Genomic DNA, 16,409 nt, shown 5'->3' on the forward strand with positions numbered 1-16,409 from the left:
AAGCCTGGGAGTCCCCATGACCTACAATTTTCGGCTACGGTGGGGCTGGAAGTCTGCTAGGGGTGAGGCTACAGTAGTTCGAAGTTGCACTCAGCAATGGAACATGATACGAGGAGCTGCGGCTGCCACATTAACGCTGTCAGCAGGAAGATCTGGGACAGAGGATCATCATCGATCTAACCACATGGGGTCGTGATGGCCCTGGATCAGCAGCGCCCAGCAATCGAGACGCTGTGATACGCAATGAGTTAATGAAAGAACAACCGGAAGCAGACAATAACAAGTGGACGAAAAAACATGAACAATCCAAACAACAGCGTATCCCATGAAGACGGAACATCATGATTGCATTAAAACAGTAATACTAGGGAAAGGGGCGAATAGCTTATGGGTTTGACGAGGGGAGCAAAATGAGTTAGCAAAGAGAAGAATTGGCTAAGTAATGCTTGAGGTGCGGAGTTACGAGGTACAGAAGGGACTGTTGATCGTGAGGAGTAGAAAACCAAGCTTTTTATGCGGAGAGGTCGACAAGAGTGCACGAACGTAACATGGTTTGTAGGAAAGATATGCGTCCGAAAGCGCACTCTGGAGTGAATTCGTCACGGACCCGCCTAGCACGCCAGAAAAAAAGTTCCATTGTCAAGGCATGGGAAAATGATTGCCGGGTATGGCTCGAGGTTGGATGCAACTTCCTAAAAGTATTCAGTTTGTTTCTAAAGGAGTTCTTGTTAGATGAAAGGACGTTACTGTTGCCTGTTGCTGTATGGTACTATTACTATGTGAATTGAAAGCGCGAGTTGTCTTCACTGCTATGCCGTGCTTAGGACGACAAGGAAGTGATATGAGATGGGCTTACCTGGACCGAGATTCACTATATATCCCAAAAACGTGTGGAAATACAGGACTGGAAGATCCTCCATGAAGTATGTTGACGAAATCTGGTGACCTCTTGAGGCATTAGGGAGACATACAACAGGATCCTACCTTTTCGAACGGTATTTGGAAGGACGCTCCTTGAGCATCATGACCTGCCTACCGGTCTATAAAAACTTCTCCATCACTATTCACACATGCTTCAACTCGATTCTGTCGAAGAAAGTCACGGTGGTTGTTTTCCCTGCCGGCTGGTCCTTGTGCATCACGAGGAAGACGCCTCGCTGGAGCTAAATGATATAAAATGATGACATGTAATCGCGTGGACACTTGCGGTCCTGTAGCAACCCACTGTGCGTTTCTCAGGTAGAGGTTAAAAAAAGTGGCTCAGGAGCGCGTCGGCTAGCCTTCGTATTTGATGGTTGGTTTGGTAGCGGAACGACAAGAAGCGAGAGAAGAGGACAGGACGTGGGACTATATCAAGTTCGTGAGATAGCAGGAGGCTCATGAGCAGTTGACAGGAGGCGGTAATGAGGCATTGAGTACTTGAAAGGCGGCGTCGATAGTAGCTACGGTAAGATAGAAATTTGCGGGGCGCTTGCATGGCTATAAATAGACGGGTTTCCTAATCACGTGGATAGAAGCTCAACACACGTGACAAAAATGAACCGCGACTTGGCCTAAAGGTTTCTTGAACCCACACGTTGTCCTGGTTCCAGTGTTCACTAGGTTCACTGCTTCTTCTTATTCACTTACTTTTCCTGTGGTACACGTTTGTGATTCAAAAGCAAGGTGCAAAGTCACCTTCATTAACTCTTATTACGACTACTTCTCCGCAACGAGGGTTCCATACGTCTGTACAGCTCATGGCTGCCACTCAACAATTACCTCCATGGATGACACTGGCAACTACCGTATATACAGATGCTGCAGGTCAAACTGTCACCGGCGAAACCACCCTTCAGCTTCCACTCACTTACTACGGTCCAAGTGTAAGTGTCTGCATTCGTTGATACCGCCAACGTCGCCTTTGCCCTCGGAATAGTCCATTTTGACATCCTTGCCTTCTAGATTCCCTTGGGCACTGATGGTGCTTGGACCTACGGTGGTCTCACCTCACCAGCAGCATCAACGTCTTTTCTAACGACTTCGTCCACTGCGACATCCTCAACCTTTACCCCAATATCCTCTGCGACACCTACTTCCTCTGCGACACTTACTTCCTCTGCGACACCTCCTTCCTCTTCATCATCCTATCAGTCTACATCTACGTTTACCTCATCGACTTCTACATCTACATCTACATCTACATCCCCTTCTACCTCTGTCACATCAAATTCCTCTTCACATGTGACTGCTTTATCTAAAGGAGCCCTCATCGGTATCATCATCGGTGCCATCATCTTGTTTATCCTCTTGCTTCTGCTTTTCATCTGGTTCGTCCGTTGGAATTCCCGTCGAAGAGACTCTAGGGCTATCACACCTATATGGACGGGATGGAATGTTCTTACCCCTGATCCAACCGGCGACGAGGAGAATCGTCCAGCTGGTCTGGGTTCTCCTCGTGACAGCGGTGATGATGAAGCAGATTCCTTCCTTCGTCGCAGCACTGCTACCGAGCCTGAACGCCGTCCACGTCCAGTATCTTCTCTTCCCCCCGGTGCTGCACCACCCCATATTGTGGGAAGCACTGGCTCCGACAGAACAAGGTCCTCCCAAGCTTCGACAGACTATGGCGTCGTCCTACCTGGCTCAGGACACTTTGGACAGGCCTACAGTGGTGATGGCATCCCTGCTCACGCCAGCAGTGAAATGCTAGGCCACATCATGTCTCCTGGTGAGCTCCTCCGCATTACAGATGAGGAAGAGCCGGAGGACATACCCCGACCACGCATGTACAACTCAAGTCATCCCTCTCTGCCCGAGCACATCGCCCCCCTACTCCCACCTCCACCTTTCGAGGGTGCTGCTACTCGCAAGCCTTCAGACCGCTCCCTACTCAACGAAAAGGAAAAATCCGTCCGCAGTGCCTCTTACCCGACGAGTGACCTTGAGGACTCAAAAATTTTCACTGCTCGCCGCGTACGCGTCCAGGAGCTCGGTTCCCGCAGCCCGCAAGATGACGACTCCACGAATACCCAGCCTGCTGCAGGACCCGCCAGCTGGCGCAACTCTTTCTCTCGTCTGCGAAGGAGCTGGTTTGGTTCCTCCTCATCTCGCAGCGGATCAAACTCGCGTAAGGGATCAGATAAAGACGCCGAGGCAGCCCAATCCTTGCTCGGTCGCAGGCTTGGTGTAGGGTATACCCTTGCAGGAGAACGTCCGATGTCAGGCGTGAGCGCTAAGAGCGCCGTATCCGGGAACACAGTGTACCATGACGCAGTCTCTCGTATGGGTACTCCCGTTTCCCTTCCTTCAAGAGCAATCACGCCTGCGAGTCAGAGGGGAAGCGCAGTTCCTGCAACGGACTTTGCACCTCCTATGCCGAGTGGAGCACCCCCAGCATACGATGATCCCTATGATATGATGGGTAGTAGTAGGGTCCCCAGCCCGCTGTCTCCCACAGGCGTTGACGTTCTGGATACACCAGCACCAGCTCCTTTTTCATCCGCTTCGACGAGTGGGAGACCTTTGCCGCCAGGTCTTGTCCCGTTGTACAGTCGCCATGCGTGGAGAGACTCGTTGTCTGTGATCACGGGCTCGTCAAATGACGCAGGCATCACAATCGATGTTCTCGATGCTGAGCCGCCACGAGCAGGTGACGGTTGGAGGAGCTTAGCCGGCGGCCTCCTTGGTGTCAGTTCAGGACCAGACCCAAGTGAACAGAGAACCCCGTTTGGAACTGTAAGTTTGGATGAAGATCACTGTTGAGAATATTGGATTAACGATGCTTGTTGATACAGCCCCAATTCATCCATCAAGGGAATCCCTTGGTCTCTGAGCGGGGGTCTTTGCATTCTATGCGTTCACACCTAAGTCCCTACTCTGCACGTTCATCTTCAGGCTCAGCACCTGCATCCTCAGCACGCGTTTTCAATCTCTCAGGGTCCAATTCTTCTCGTCCTTCTGCCCACTCACGCGTAACAACCACGTCCTCTGCGTCGTTAAACTCTAGTCGACCGTTTGGTCCTATCTCACCATCTGTTAGCGCGTTTGGACACGCAGATCCTTTGCGGTACATGTCCCACACCATTGAGGAAAATGAGGACCAGTTCGCGGAGCCAGGCAGCCGCACGTCGATCCTTGGTCCTATGCCCTCATTCTCCACTCGTTCGATGCTCTCCCAACCAACGATCCGTAGTGTGGGTGGCACAACGGTAACGAGCGATGACACAGAGATGACAAGAACGACTGTCACTTCGGGTTCTGAGGATGTGATAAGCACGCCTAGAACATGGTTTCAAGAACGACTGAGGGCCGAAATTTGAGATGACCCAGCGCTATAGATGAGTTCTCTTCCAAGCGCTGGGGCAGGGCTATTCTATAGATGTGACTTTTTTCCTTACTTATTCTTGTTGCTTCATCATACCTTTTGCGATACCTCCACTTACTTTTGCGATCCCTATCATACTCGATCTTGTACGTTCGTTACGAAGATTACGATCACCTCCTTACTTACTGCTAAGTACTGATATCTGGCATACGATTCTTGTACAGTCTCTGGTGAATGATACAACGGGTCATTCATAACGCCACAAGCACATCTACAAAACCACCCAGGTCTTATGAGCCCTTGACTGGCCTAACAAGGCCATGAGAGGTGGCTGTAGACCTAGCCAATTGTGCGAGGCTCGCAGCGCCATGAGCGCGGAAATACTCTGGTTGAAAAATGCAACCCAAGGCTTGTGCAAAGAAGAGGCTATTTATATGGTCAAAACAGAAATAGGTTTCAAAGTTTGAAATTTTTTTCTCTTCTTGGGCTGGTACATATTTTAGAGGGATGCCCAAGGATTAATATTATATAGGATATTTGTAAATGGGTTCGGTTAAATATATGGTTATGTTAGCCCCCTGGCCCTGAAAAACAAAAATGGCAAGCCTGTCAAATTGATTTTGGCAATGTATCATTAAGAAATGCAGCATATATATCATATATCAAGTGTAAAGATAACCATTTCATATATCACACAAACTGACCACTATAACCACCCAATATATCATTGATAGACATGTAAGTAACCTACTGTATCCCTCCTATGGGGTAAACATATGAACAATATTATATATATATGATTATATACTTTGACATCCGCGTTCGCAACAGTTTCAATGGCGTACTGACTTAAGTAAATCAAATGAATCACACCAATGCACGTACAATGAGATGCAATCATATACGTATTGTAAACCTCCGCAGATGGAACAGTGCCAAGTGCGGAAGTTTACGATACTTGGTTTATACAACCTATATAAAATACAATATATAATGACGATGACATTTATATTTTGGTACATTATATACCATCAAGTTATGGCTTCCGCAGATGGAACAGTGCCGAGTGCGGAAGTTTACTATCAGTAGTCTATACAATGTATATAAAATAGATATAATGATGTAATTGTAATTGTCATCTATATCTTTATATCTATTTTATATACATTGTATAGACTACTGATAGTAAACTTCCGCACTCGGCACTGTTCCATCTGCGGAAGCCATAACTTGATGGTATATAATGTACCAAAATATAAATGTCATCGTCATTATATATTGTATTTTATATAGGTTGTATAAACCAAGTATCGTAAACTTCCGCACTTGGCACTGTTCCATCTGCGGAGGTTATTACTCTATAGTACATACTTAGCATATATACATAAAGATATAATATTGTCAATACTCTATCGACTACGTGTATACTAATTTGAACATCACGTGACCATACCACGTGATGCTCGCGGACCTCAAGAGAACATGAGGCAGAGGCACAGGGCGGAGGGCAGAGGGTACAGGGTAAATAGAAATTCTGGGAGTCGGATAGCGAAAATTTTTAACTGTTAGTTACTTACCTTCGTGTTGCCCCTACATTGTGACCATTTTGTCGATCTAAATGCCTCCCAGGAAAACGAAAGGTGGAGGAAAGAAAGCAGCGTCAGGAGGAGTGAGTATCTGACGTTGAAAAGTGAAAAGACAGACTCACGAAGGAGATACTAACGCGCATCAGGACGAAGGTGGATCGCACCTGCACCTGGATCAAAGGCCGATAGAACCTACTGGTCAGAAGAAAGACATCGGGAAAGAGACGCAGAAATTGGACGCACAGGTTGCGAAATGCAAAGCTGGCGTTGCATGGGTGAATTTGCTGGATATCGCAGACACCCTGAAATTCGGGGTGTACAACGATCGACCTGAAAAAGACGAGGAAACGAACAAATTAGTTACGTCCTTCAAGACGTTGGGTATCACACCGATGAAAGACACGGCAGCAATCCCAATCATCGTGGATATGAAACGCGTAGAGAACAAGGACTCACTGTTGAAGAATTTCGACGAACCGGAGAAGGTTAGCGAACTGAAGATGAAGGACAAGAATCATATCGTTGTCGCGTCGGGCCTAAGGTATTATTCATATGGGAGCGTGCCCCTTCCTCCTTTTTTCCCACGGTTTTTTTTTTTTTAAATCTCTATTTCATGTTTATTCTTCATTTGTCCTTTTCATGTTTCTCATTTTGACTCCCCACCCCCTCAAACTGCCTACGTACATCGACATGTCCGCATCACATGCTCGGGGCCAAGATGTGATCTTACAAAGGATTATGTTTGCAGACATTTTGCCAGCATTGACCCCATCACGTCAAACACAACCTCACCCATTTTCGGCTTCCAAATGGCAACTGGCAACGTTGACAAGGGGGGCATAACTTGGGGTTTCATCGGAAAAGTTCCCACGGTCAAGGTGCTTTCTTGAACCATCCCACTTTCAAGTATTTTGCTTATCAGTTTATCGCTTGCCTAACATCTTGACCTATTGATATATCACAAGACCATGGAATAGACTTTCCTTGACCAAGGGCTAAACCTTTGATTTTCATCAGAAAATGTTCCATGGTCAAGTAAGCAAAATGCAAAAATTCACCAAGTCTTGTGATGTGACTTGCAAAAGTGTTCTGTACCCTACCCCCTATGTTGCATTGCCCCTGGGGAGGAGCAGTCACACAAACAAACAAAAAAGCAGTCTTATATTATTATACATATATAAACTAAACTACTACTTATATATAAAGGGGGAGCTATTGTGGTGTGGCGGTGAAGCTGCCTATCATATTGGGTGATGTTTTGGGGTGTTGTGGGGGTTATTCCCACAGTAGGTGGCTAAAAATGCGAAAATTGCGGAGTGTGGGAATAATGTGGGAAGGCCTAATATGAGGAGGTGACAAAAATAGAATATGTTTTTTGTGAATTATGTACTGCCTGGTATGACAAATAGCTGAGTTTCAAAAATGCCAAAAAATGCGGCAGTGTATAATTACCATAATGTTATATAAGCAGAACAGTGGGTACAGTGAGATAATGATTGTATGACTGCCTCAGTTGATATTACATCTCGTATATCGTCTGTTGACATGCACAAAACCTGTTTTGTACATGAACATGGCAAATATCTGGCTTATAATACCTTTCACAATAGCCTATGGTTCTACCCCAGAATTTTCTATGCGGCATTCGTATTTTAACTGTTTAAAATAATACTTATCCTTCTGGAAGATTGCCTTCAAACTTGTAATTTGTCAATTAGTCAGCAGTTTCTCACACCTCCTATAATTTGCTTATGCATTTTCACATATTCTAGGTATGTTTTGTGTGATGTTCTGACATATTCACATACGCGGGTTTTTCATTTTTATGGTACTGAGAGGAAAGTTTGAAAGACTTCAAACTTCATTACACAATCAGTCTCATGTGACTTGGTGGCACATCATGACACCCATGCAAAGCTTCATCATAACAAATATGCAAGACCAACATTATGGTATTCAACAAGTTAACATTCAGACAGTGAGAGGCAGTGTACATAGCTTTGTATCACAGGTTAGCATAGCCACAGAGCACAGCCATTAATGTTAATTTGAAAGATTCTGGAATATTCTATTAGCCAAGTTACAGAAAGCCCATTTCCATATTATCTAAGCTTGAGTGTGAATAAGTGAGTGGAGAATAAGAAGAGTGTTCATAAAGCTCTTTTTTAAATTCTCACCTCTAAGATACTAAGTGACACACTGAGTGAAATATTAGGTTATTTCATTCCACTTTTGACACTGTTTCCCACGACATACAGAAGCATATTTGAGGCCACCATTGAGCCATACTTTTTACACTAGCTGGTACATGGTTATCAGTCATCTAGTGCAGATATATTCCAGTTCTCTTTTAGACACAGAAAATCTATTCTGTGGGGAGAATATACATATTTTCATCAGCAAGGGAAGACAAATAAGACTAACAGTCAGTCACTAATATTAAGAAACTTGGCCCACTTAAGACTACATCAAGAGGGTGTACTCTGTTCTGTCCTGTGTCACACTCATTGTATAGTGCCTGAGCAGCAGAGAGTAGGTTTCAAAGCCACATATTAGTTCGGGCTGATCCGTATTTAGAGGCTTAGTTTGATCTCCAATTGGTTTGTGAAGATAGGGAGTATCATTATAGAATTATCGCATAGTCGTACATCTGTATTCATTGAAGTCATAGCACTGCATTGTGCTGTGGAAACAACAATCTTGCTGGGTGGCCAAGAAAAGGTTGGGTCAAGCTAATGCCTAGCTGCTATGTCTATACAGACGTGTTCGACCCTAAAGGGATTTGCTACTAGAACGATGATGGATATGTGCGACCCGAGGGCGCGTTAAGCGCAGGAAAATAGCGGACAAGGTATGCGCGAGGTGTGGGGATGTATCCAAAGGTATCCAAAGCGTGGGAACGCGTGGCCGAAGGTGCGGAAAGTGCGGGAAAGTGCAGACAAGGTATAGGGAAGTCAAGGAACGAGGTTCGGAGAGCATGAGGGCAAAGGTATATTGCAAGGTAAGGAAAGTCTAGGTATAGGGAGGTATAAGGAACCTAATAGGGGCTAAAAAGCGCACACTACAAGGGACTACTTTGAAGGTAAACCTATAGGGAGAGGTATCCAGTATGAGGGAAGTGTAGTAAGTAATACTAAGAAGTAGTCAACTTATACTGTCTAAACTCTCACTCGGAGAGGGAAGGGATAGGAAATATAGTAAATATGTAAGGACATATAATAAGGCTGCAACACATTTTACAAGCCTCGAGGTAAGGAAATTCACATACCAATGGAGTTTGGATGGACTATGGATAGACAAGGGACCTTCCTAATGCGTTTCCGAGGTATCCGATGCGCGGGAAAGTGCGGATAAGCGGATGCACAAAGCACGGGAAAAGCAGGTTCGGGTTCGGACAGAGGTTACTTGCTGGACAAATGATGGACAATGATAAGGAAACTCATAGTGCTCTGTACTCCTTGACACATATATGGCAATGACCCATTTGCAGCCCAGGGAGGATCCGAGTGTCACAGCGCCAGTTATTGACTTTCTTTAGGATCATAGCACTGCATCAAGCCAGTTACTGATTCTGTCCCCCCTTTAGTCACTGTGTACTTCCTTTGAGAACTCAACACACTTTTTCCACAAACAACCACATTATCGACCGTTAGTATTTGTCTGAACCATTGACCATGGTAGGATATTGAAAATTGGTGATTTTACTGTTTTCACATCCTAGTAAGACAGTGTTACCACACTGGCAGTTTCTGTCACTGCTGGACTTAGTGTTTTTGTGACAAGCTTGACTCGGAAGGAGTTGAAGGAGTGGCTGAAACCTTAAATCATCGGTGGTACATACAGTAGATATTTTTACATGTATGCTACATGTTTGCAACCGATTCACTGTGCTACAAGCTGCCGAAAATCCTATAGTCACAGAGTCAGGTGCTCGGATTGGACCAACTCTACACACTGTATTGGCTATATATTGATGCTTCTAATTAGAGCCCTTAGTACATGGGAGTCACACATGAATTTGCTAGGCACTTTGCTAGTAGTACTTATGTATGTACAAATCCTCATCTGACTCGTGAATTAGTAATGAGTTTGGGAGTCATTGAGCTTGTTGTCCTGGGACATGTTTCTCCTTCAAGTTTTACAAGTCTCGCATAGTAAAGCATTGAAAATTAGTGCCATATTTACCAGTTACCATTTTCTTTCTAAACTCATTCTTTTAGACTTATGGTCATCAGCACAAACAGTGGTATCTATGCTTGATTTCTACAAGACATAATGATGGGGGATGGTTATCAGTCCAATGAGGATGGCTCCGGCTTACACTCACCCATATTCAGGGCTCAATTTCCTTAGCTGGACGGATACAGTAAGTCAGACCTATTGTCTTTTCAAAACAATTTTAATTATCATTTCACATGTTGTCCACAACAAAGTCCACTATTATCAAGATCAACTAGATATACAACATGCAGTAGGCATCCTAGCCTCTCAGTTTGATTACACCAATATCAACATCTACCTGCACCCTCACCTTCTTGAAACCTTTTCAAATTTTCATTCAAATCAGAATCTTCACCACCATAATTCTTACCAGTCTGAGTTTCTTCTTCCACAAAGAAATCACCTTGGCCTTGACACACCACCCCATGCCTACCCTATCACTTGTCTTCCACCCCCTCCCAATTCACAGTGCTGCCATCAAATTGTTCTACCAAAGCCCCTGAAACCAAAAATATTTTGCAAGGACTTGCACACACCATCTTACTCAGATGGTTGCTCAGCACAACCCCATGCAATACAAACTCCAGAGAGCACTCAATCTTCTGTTCTAATATCAGAGTCAACCCTCTCACCACAGCCAGCGAGCCCCTTCAGTGACAAATTCCATATCATACGGGCCAGCGGATTATGGGCCCATGTTGTGTATATCCTTGATGATGACGGATGGGCCAGGAAACATATTATTTCCAATGGAGATGGGTGGGCCCATGTATGCCAATGATATATATATCCTTGATGTTGACGGATGGGCCGGGGGAATATGATCATTCATGGAGATGGGTGGGCCCATCTGGGTAATATGTAGAGTAGGATATTATAGACAGCTGGGCTGAAGAGAGATGTAAGGCAAATATTGTTATATAGACGGGTGGGGCCGACGGGGGTGTATTACATATATGGGTGGGCCGAGGTAGGGGAATATTACATAGATGGGTGGGCTGACGTGGGGTGTATTACATATACGGGTGGGCCGACGAAAGGGATATCATCATTCTTCTGATAGTGGGATGGTGCGCTTTGATGGAGAAGTGCTGGAGGGTGGTCAGAGATTGATCAGTAGTTCATATACTTAATACTGTTCACATTATGTCAATCTGCGGATCCCCATCAGACAATGGAAGCTTGCAGAATGAGTATTAGAGAATGAGATCCTCATTGCAAAATACTACTATATTAAAACATTTTTCTGGGAGCGCAGAAACATGTCAGAATCAACAACATCAACAAGAAAGAAGTCTCGATGAGGATTGGCATAATCTGGAATGAGCAAAGCACCACAAATGATTGAATGAATGGAAGGAACTCTGAAGATGCTGCAGGCCATGCATGCAGCCGAGTAAAGCGCAGGTCCTGATCAATGGCAAGCCGTGGGCCAATCAGAGCATCCAGTGGAAGCACGAGAGCGAGATCCAAATGTCAGTCGCCAACAGTATACTTGAACATGAACAAGATTTGTGCAAATATATTTTTGGTGTTGCCGTTCTTGTTGTGAGTATGAATTAGTGCGCAATCATGGCGCTCATGCCCATGGAAGCTTGGACTGCAATGGAGATAGTCTGTTGCAAGCTTCCAGTCAACGATGGACTCGTAGTGTACCTTGAGGTAGCGATATTCTTGTAGCTGCAGAGAAATGTAGTTCAATTAGCATCACAGGAAAATAAAATAAATTGAATTAACCTGTCCTGAGCTGCCGGCCTCAACCACGTCATCCCATCAGGCAATGGTATGTTGTGGGCAGGAAGGAATTCATTGATGAATATCAAAAATTTCTTGCGAAATTGGTCAAAGTGCACAATGAGCTGTTTGCTTGCTCCACATCAGCAAAACTCATAGGGTGTTGAGGGAAACCGAGATAGATATGGCCCTGAAATGAATGTGCCAATGTTTTCGGTGTCCTCAGGGTCATTGATGTCATCTGGATCATTGTCATTAGTGTCCTTGAGTTTCCGAAGATGCTGTTCATCAAGCTGGGCAATAAGCTTGGAAACAAGGGTCTGTGGTCCAATTAATGATAATGATAAATGAATTATACCTGATTTGCAATGTCCTTGTGGTTTGTCTGGCGTAAATACATCTGTTGAGTGGTCATGTTGCTTTTCATGGGACGAGTGCTGAAGTTCCGAGCAGTGCCTTTCCCCATATGTCTGAAATATATGCTTCCCAGCAGTACCTTTGAGAAGTTTCAGTTCTTGGTTGAATCGCCTGCAACATTGACATATTCCTGTATTACTGTAATTAGATGAGCAATGGATGATGGTGTGCAGGCTGCTGAGGCAGGTATAGGGCAGGATCTAGGATGATGACATGAGCTGGGTGCCTTAAAGAAGTGGAATAGTACCTACAACACCTGCCAGACACTTGGATTACTGGCTATAAACCGCCCAGTGATGTCGACGGTGTAGAGTAAGAGCGGAAGGGGTGGGAAGCCGTCATTGGGTGAAACTCAGGTAAGTCTGGAAGGTCACGGGATGTCTCGTATGTGCAGGGAGGGCGGGGAACAAGTAGGTGGTACTAGCTATAAGGTAGAAAGGTATTTGGGGCAATATTTAATGCTGGTGTTGACGGATTACTGCAACCAAGCCTAGTTAGGCTTGGCAATATGCGTAATCACCAAGCTTAATAAGGCTTACTTATTGGGAAGGCCAGGTGGCCACACTGTACAGAATCTCACAGACACTCCAGTGACTGCCTCATGCACAGAATTTGTGCACAAATTCAGGTGTCACTCTGCACAGAGGCTTACAGACCTCCTTGTACACAAAACTCAGCCAGATATGCAGTAGCATAATAGATCATATTGATAATAGAATGATAAGCGAGATAACAAAATACAGTAAACAGATGTAGGAAACAGAAATACTTGGACACGTGAATATGAAGCCTCAGTCAAGAATGATCTGCAGGTGGTCATGTTGAGCCCCCACAGCTCCGTCGACCCTCAAACTTGCGGTCCTGCATGGTTGAAATTAGTATCAAATAAGACACACAAAAGCAACATTCTCGCCATCCAGCTTCAGCCCACTCTTGCAGTTGCACCAATAACCTAGGGCCATGATACAGATCCTGAAGGATGTCCTTGAGCATTTGGACCATTTTGGAGTAGATAGGGCTGTATTCCCTCGCAGTAAACTTTGGGTAATATTTTCTGTGGCCATTCTTTGCGAGACCATTGAGAACACAGTTGTACTATAGAGAGAAAACTTGAATCAATATATTATAATGTCGAGTAGAGGTAAAAATACTACTGCTGTGCTGACCAAAGCCAGACATGACACAGGCAATTGGTTGTGGAATATGTCTGGTTGCCTGTGTGCGATTCGGTAAGGTCCTGTGTAAAAGAAGATGATGACAGCGTCACAAAGTGCGGAATGAGCAAACTTCCTTGTTTTACCCTAGAAAGATTCCCTGAGAATAGACCCTGTCAGCGCAAGATCACTTACATATTCATCTAATTCAAAGCATAGGAAGAGTGACCCTTCCAGTAAGTCTGCAGCAGTGTGTTCTACCCACTCTGCACGTTCTTAGATGGGGACCGAAGGCGGGGAATGAGCGAGTATGATTGGGGCGCAAGGCTCATAACGTATTTCTTCAAGTCGGATCGCCAGGTTGCAAGATCATTGTACAACTGTAGTATAGATCTGAATCAATGAGAGCAGCGGGAATGTGAGTTTTATGCCTACCAGCCGAGCCATGTTAGATTTCTGTTGTGGCCAAATCCCTGAATTGCGACATGAGACAGATTGGTTTGAAGAGGGAACAAATGCTTATTGGCTTCAAATTGTTTACCATCCTGGTCCCATGCAACTAAGACTGAAACAAGAACCTCACTTACAGACGACGGTAAATTGGCAACTAAAGCTGGGAAGGGATTGTCCAGGGCATGTTGCACACGACATTCTCCTTTAGCATCCTCAAGAAAACATTTCCATCGTGGACCATACCATGCTAGTTGAGTGGGCTTTGGCCCATCAAGTTTCCTGGATTGTTTGGTTTTAGACCGCTGAGTTGGTTGGTCCTCGTCAGACTCGACTTGATGCAACAACTCAAGGGTTCCAGGATTGGGAAGGCGTGGCCGGCCATTCATCTTGTGATGGCATCTTAATACGTTGTTGGGTTGTGACATCGTGATCTATAAAGAAAAAGAGTGAGCCTCGACAAGGATGAGTTCCATCGTCTCACCTGAACTTCCTGTGACTGTGGCTGCATGTGCAAGGTATCCAGAGGAATCTTGAAAGGCAAGTAACTGTCAGCACAATACTGGCAAGTCAACCCATCATACATGTGAACTGTTGGACCGCTGGATGAGATGATGTGGAAGGATTAGCCGCACATGAAACATTGGTCTGTGCAACCGCGTCATCTTCATCGCGGGAATATTGAAACTCAAATTCTGGTGTAAGAGGATGAGTGACTTGAGGTTGCGAAGGAAGCTCTTGCCCAGAAAATCCTGTGATTAGTATTAGTAAGATTGTTTGAAAGACAAGGCGACTGATCCTGGTAGTTTGCCTCTGAGCACGCAGGAGAGTCACAAACACATTACCTGGATGTCCAGTGTGATGTCCACCAACCTCTCCCCAGCCAAACTGCTGGTGACTCATCTCCTTCTCCTCCTTCTCCTTCTGTTCGTCTTCCTCGTTGTTGTTGTCATCTTTGTCATCTTTGTCATCAGAACCAATGAATCCTTGCACAGGGATGTCACACATGTTCTGGTCCAGAAAGCCAGTTGGCGGTGCAACTGAATTAGCTACACTAGGACCAGTTACAGTTTTATGAGGTTGCTTCCCAACAACTTTCCTCCCAACAGTGTTTAGACCTGGGTCAGGAGGGACAGCAGTGGTGTGCATAGCAAACCTGAATCTTCCTCCAGCTTGACAGAACAAGAGATTTAGAGGCTGTAAGGGTTCCACGGTACTGACATCTGCGCGTGAGGTGTTAGGAACATTTGTAGTAGCTGATGAACTATATGGCGGGGTGCAACCTATATGCGAACGATCAACATAAATAAATAAAATACAACTATGCATCAGACCTTTGGACGACGACCTCAGCCCTTGCTGTGAGGTGGTTCTGGAGCCTGAGGGTTGACGGGAACAGTAGAATCAAGGGATATAGAGCCCTTAGGTTGGTGTACCCAAGACAGAGCTTCTAACAATGCTCCAATCTTCTCCAATTGAGCCTTCCCACCTCCCGTTCCTGCATTGGCGCGGCCAGAATGTCTATCAGGTTCATCAGTGCTTATTCTATCTAGACGGAGTGACATGAGTGGCGTGCCAGATGTCTTGACAGGTTCTGCTGCTCGGGGCTTCTTAGACTGACGCTTAGACACCTCCAAACCTTTGCGCTTGGTCTGTTTCTTCTTGGGGCTGGCAACAACACGAGGAGGCATGATGAGCTACAGAGAATTTGAGCAGAGAGACTCTGAGAGAGGAATAACTGATGAGCAAATCCAGACTCACCAAATATTTTATATAAGGACACCTTGAGGTTGAAAGGAATCACAGGTTTTCCCTAAGCAAATGACATGGTATGAAACAATTTGTCTTGAAACATCATGCATTTTCTATGCGAGTAAGCAAGGAAAATATGTCCCCAACCGCTGCATGCCTACTAAGCGATTCAATTTCTAAGTTAGCGAGGCTAACGTAGAATATAGTCTACATGTGAGAAAATGTTGTGGCGCAGCAACTTTCTTCTCGAACCACATCAGCTTCTGAACGTCATGGACAATCTCCAATCCTAACTCTATTGTTTTCTGCTCACATTTCCTTAAAATGGCTCCTTTATTAGACAACCCAAATGACGCAGTATTACCAGATTTCAGGACAGCTGATCACACAACAGCCAGGGCTAGACTCGTAGCCAACAGTGTCGGCAATGATGCTCAAGCAGCAGAGCTTTTAGCAACCTTGTGGACGTTAAACAACAATACAGCCAGAGAGCTCTGGGCAGAGCAAATTGAAGAAGCTGCTAGAGATGCCAAAGAAGTCTGAAGGCTAGCAATGGAAAAAGAATGAGACCAACAGCAAACCATCGCGGATGAACAAGAAGCAGCTCACAAAGAGGAACAAAAGAAAAACAAGTCCAAATTCGTTCCTGTAGGCAACTCCAAGGTTCCTTCCATACCAGTCATCATCCTGTCTCACTATGCCGTGCAGAAGTTGAAAGCAGGAGAGTATTGTGAGCTCTACTATTTCACTAATAAAGGCTGAAGGATGCTAAGAAGAGTCTACTCGCAA

The 16,409-nt window shown here is 45.1% G+C and overlaps 4 protein-coding genes across 4 annotated transcripts; 3 read left to right on the top strand and 1 right to left on the bottom strand.

Moving 5' to 3' along the window:
• The first annotated feature begins 1,565 nt into the window (after positions 1-1,565).
• F5147DRAFT_639689 (uncharacterized protein) lies at positions 1,566-4,586 on the top strand. The gene is made up of 3 exons (XM_041433010.1): positions 1,566-1,865; positions 1,945-3,717; positions 3,777-4,586. Exons 1-3 carry the CDS (start codon positions 1,740-1,742, stop codon positions 4,299-4,301), a joined length of 2,424 nt encoding a protein of 807 aa, XP_041289964.1. The 5' UTR covers positions 1,566-1,739; the 3' UTR covers positions 4,302-4,586.
• Positions 4,587-5,924: 1,338 nt separating this feature from the next.
• Positions 5,925-7,146, top strand: F5147DRAFT_655274 (uncharacterized protein; the record flags this gene model as incomplete). Its single annotated transcript, XM_041433958.1, has 5 exons — positions 5,925-5,975; positions 6,039-6,433; positions 6,641-6,770; positions 6,910-6,927; positions 7,099-7,146. 5 exons carry the CDS (start codon positions 5,925-5,927, stop codon positions 7,144-7,146), a joined length of 642 nt encoding a protein of 213 aa, XP_041289965.1.
• A 5,909-nt stretch (positions 7,147-13,055) lies between these two features.
• On the bottom strand, positions 13,056-15,559 carry F5147DRAFT_655276 (uncharacterized protein; the record flags this gene model as incomplete). Its single annotated transcript, XM_041433959.1, has 10 exons — positions 13,056-13,125; positions 13,217-13,359; positions 13,431-13,501; positions 13,684-13,798; positions 14,006-14,302; positions 14,353-14,400; positions 14,504-14,620; positions 14,742-15,024; positions 15,090-15,151; positions 15,305-15,559. 10 exons carry the CDS (start codon positions 15,557-15,559, stop codon positions 13,056-13,058), a joined length of 1,461 nt encoding a protein of 486 aa, XP_041289966.1.
• A 385-nt stretch (positions 15,560-15,944) lies between these two features.
• F5147DRAFT_776640 (uncharacterized protein) lies at positions 15,945-16,382 on the top strand (the record flags this gene model as incomplete). The annotated part of the gene is made up of 2 exons (XM_041441880.1): positions 15,945-16,157; positions 16,197-16,382. 2 exons carry the CDS (start codon positions 15,945-15,947, stop codon positions 16,380-16,382), a joined length of 399 nt encoding a protein of 132 aa, XP_041289967.1.
• Between the last annotated feature and the right edge of the window lie 27 nt (positions 16,383-16,409).

Source organism: Suillus discolor, assembly GCF_016758755.1.
Source record: "Suillus discolor strain FC423 chromosome Unknown F5147scaffold_50, whole genome shotgun sequence".
Classification (NCBI taxonomy): domain Eukaryota; kingdom Fungi; phylum Basidiomycota; class Agaricomycetes; order Boletales; family Suillaceae; genus Suillus; species Suillus discolor.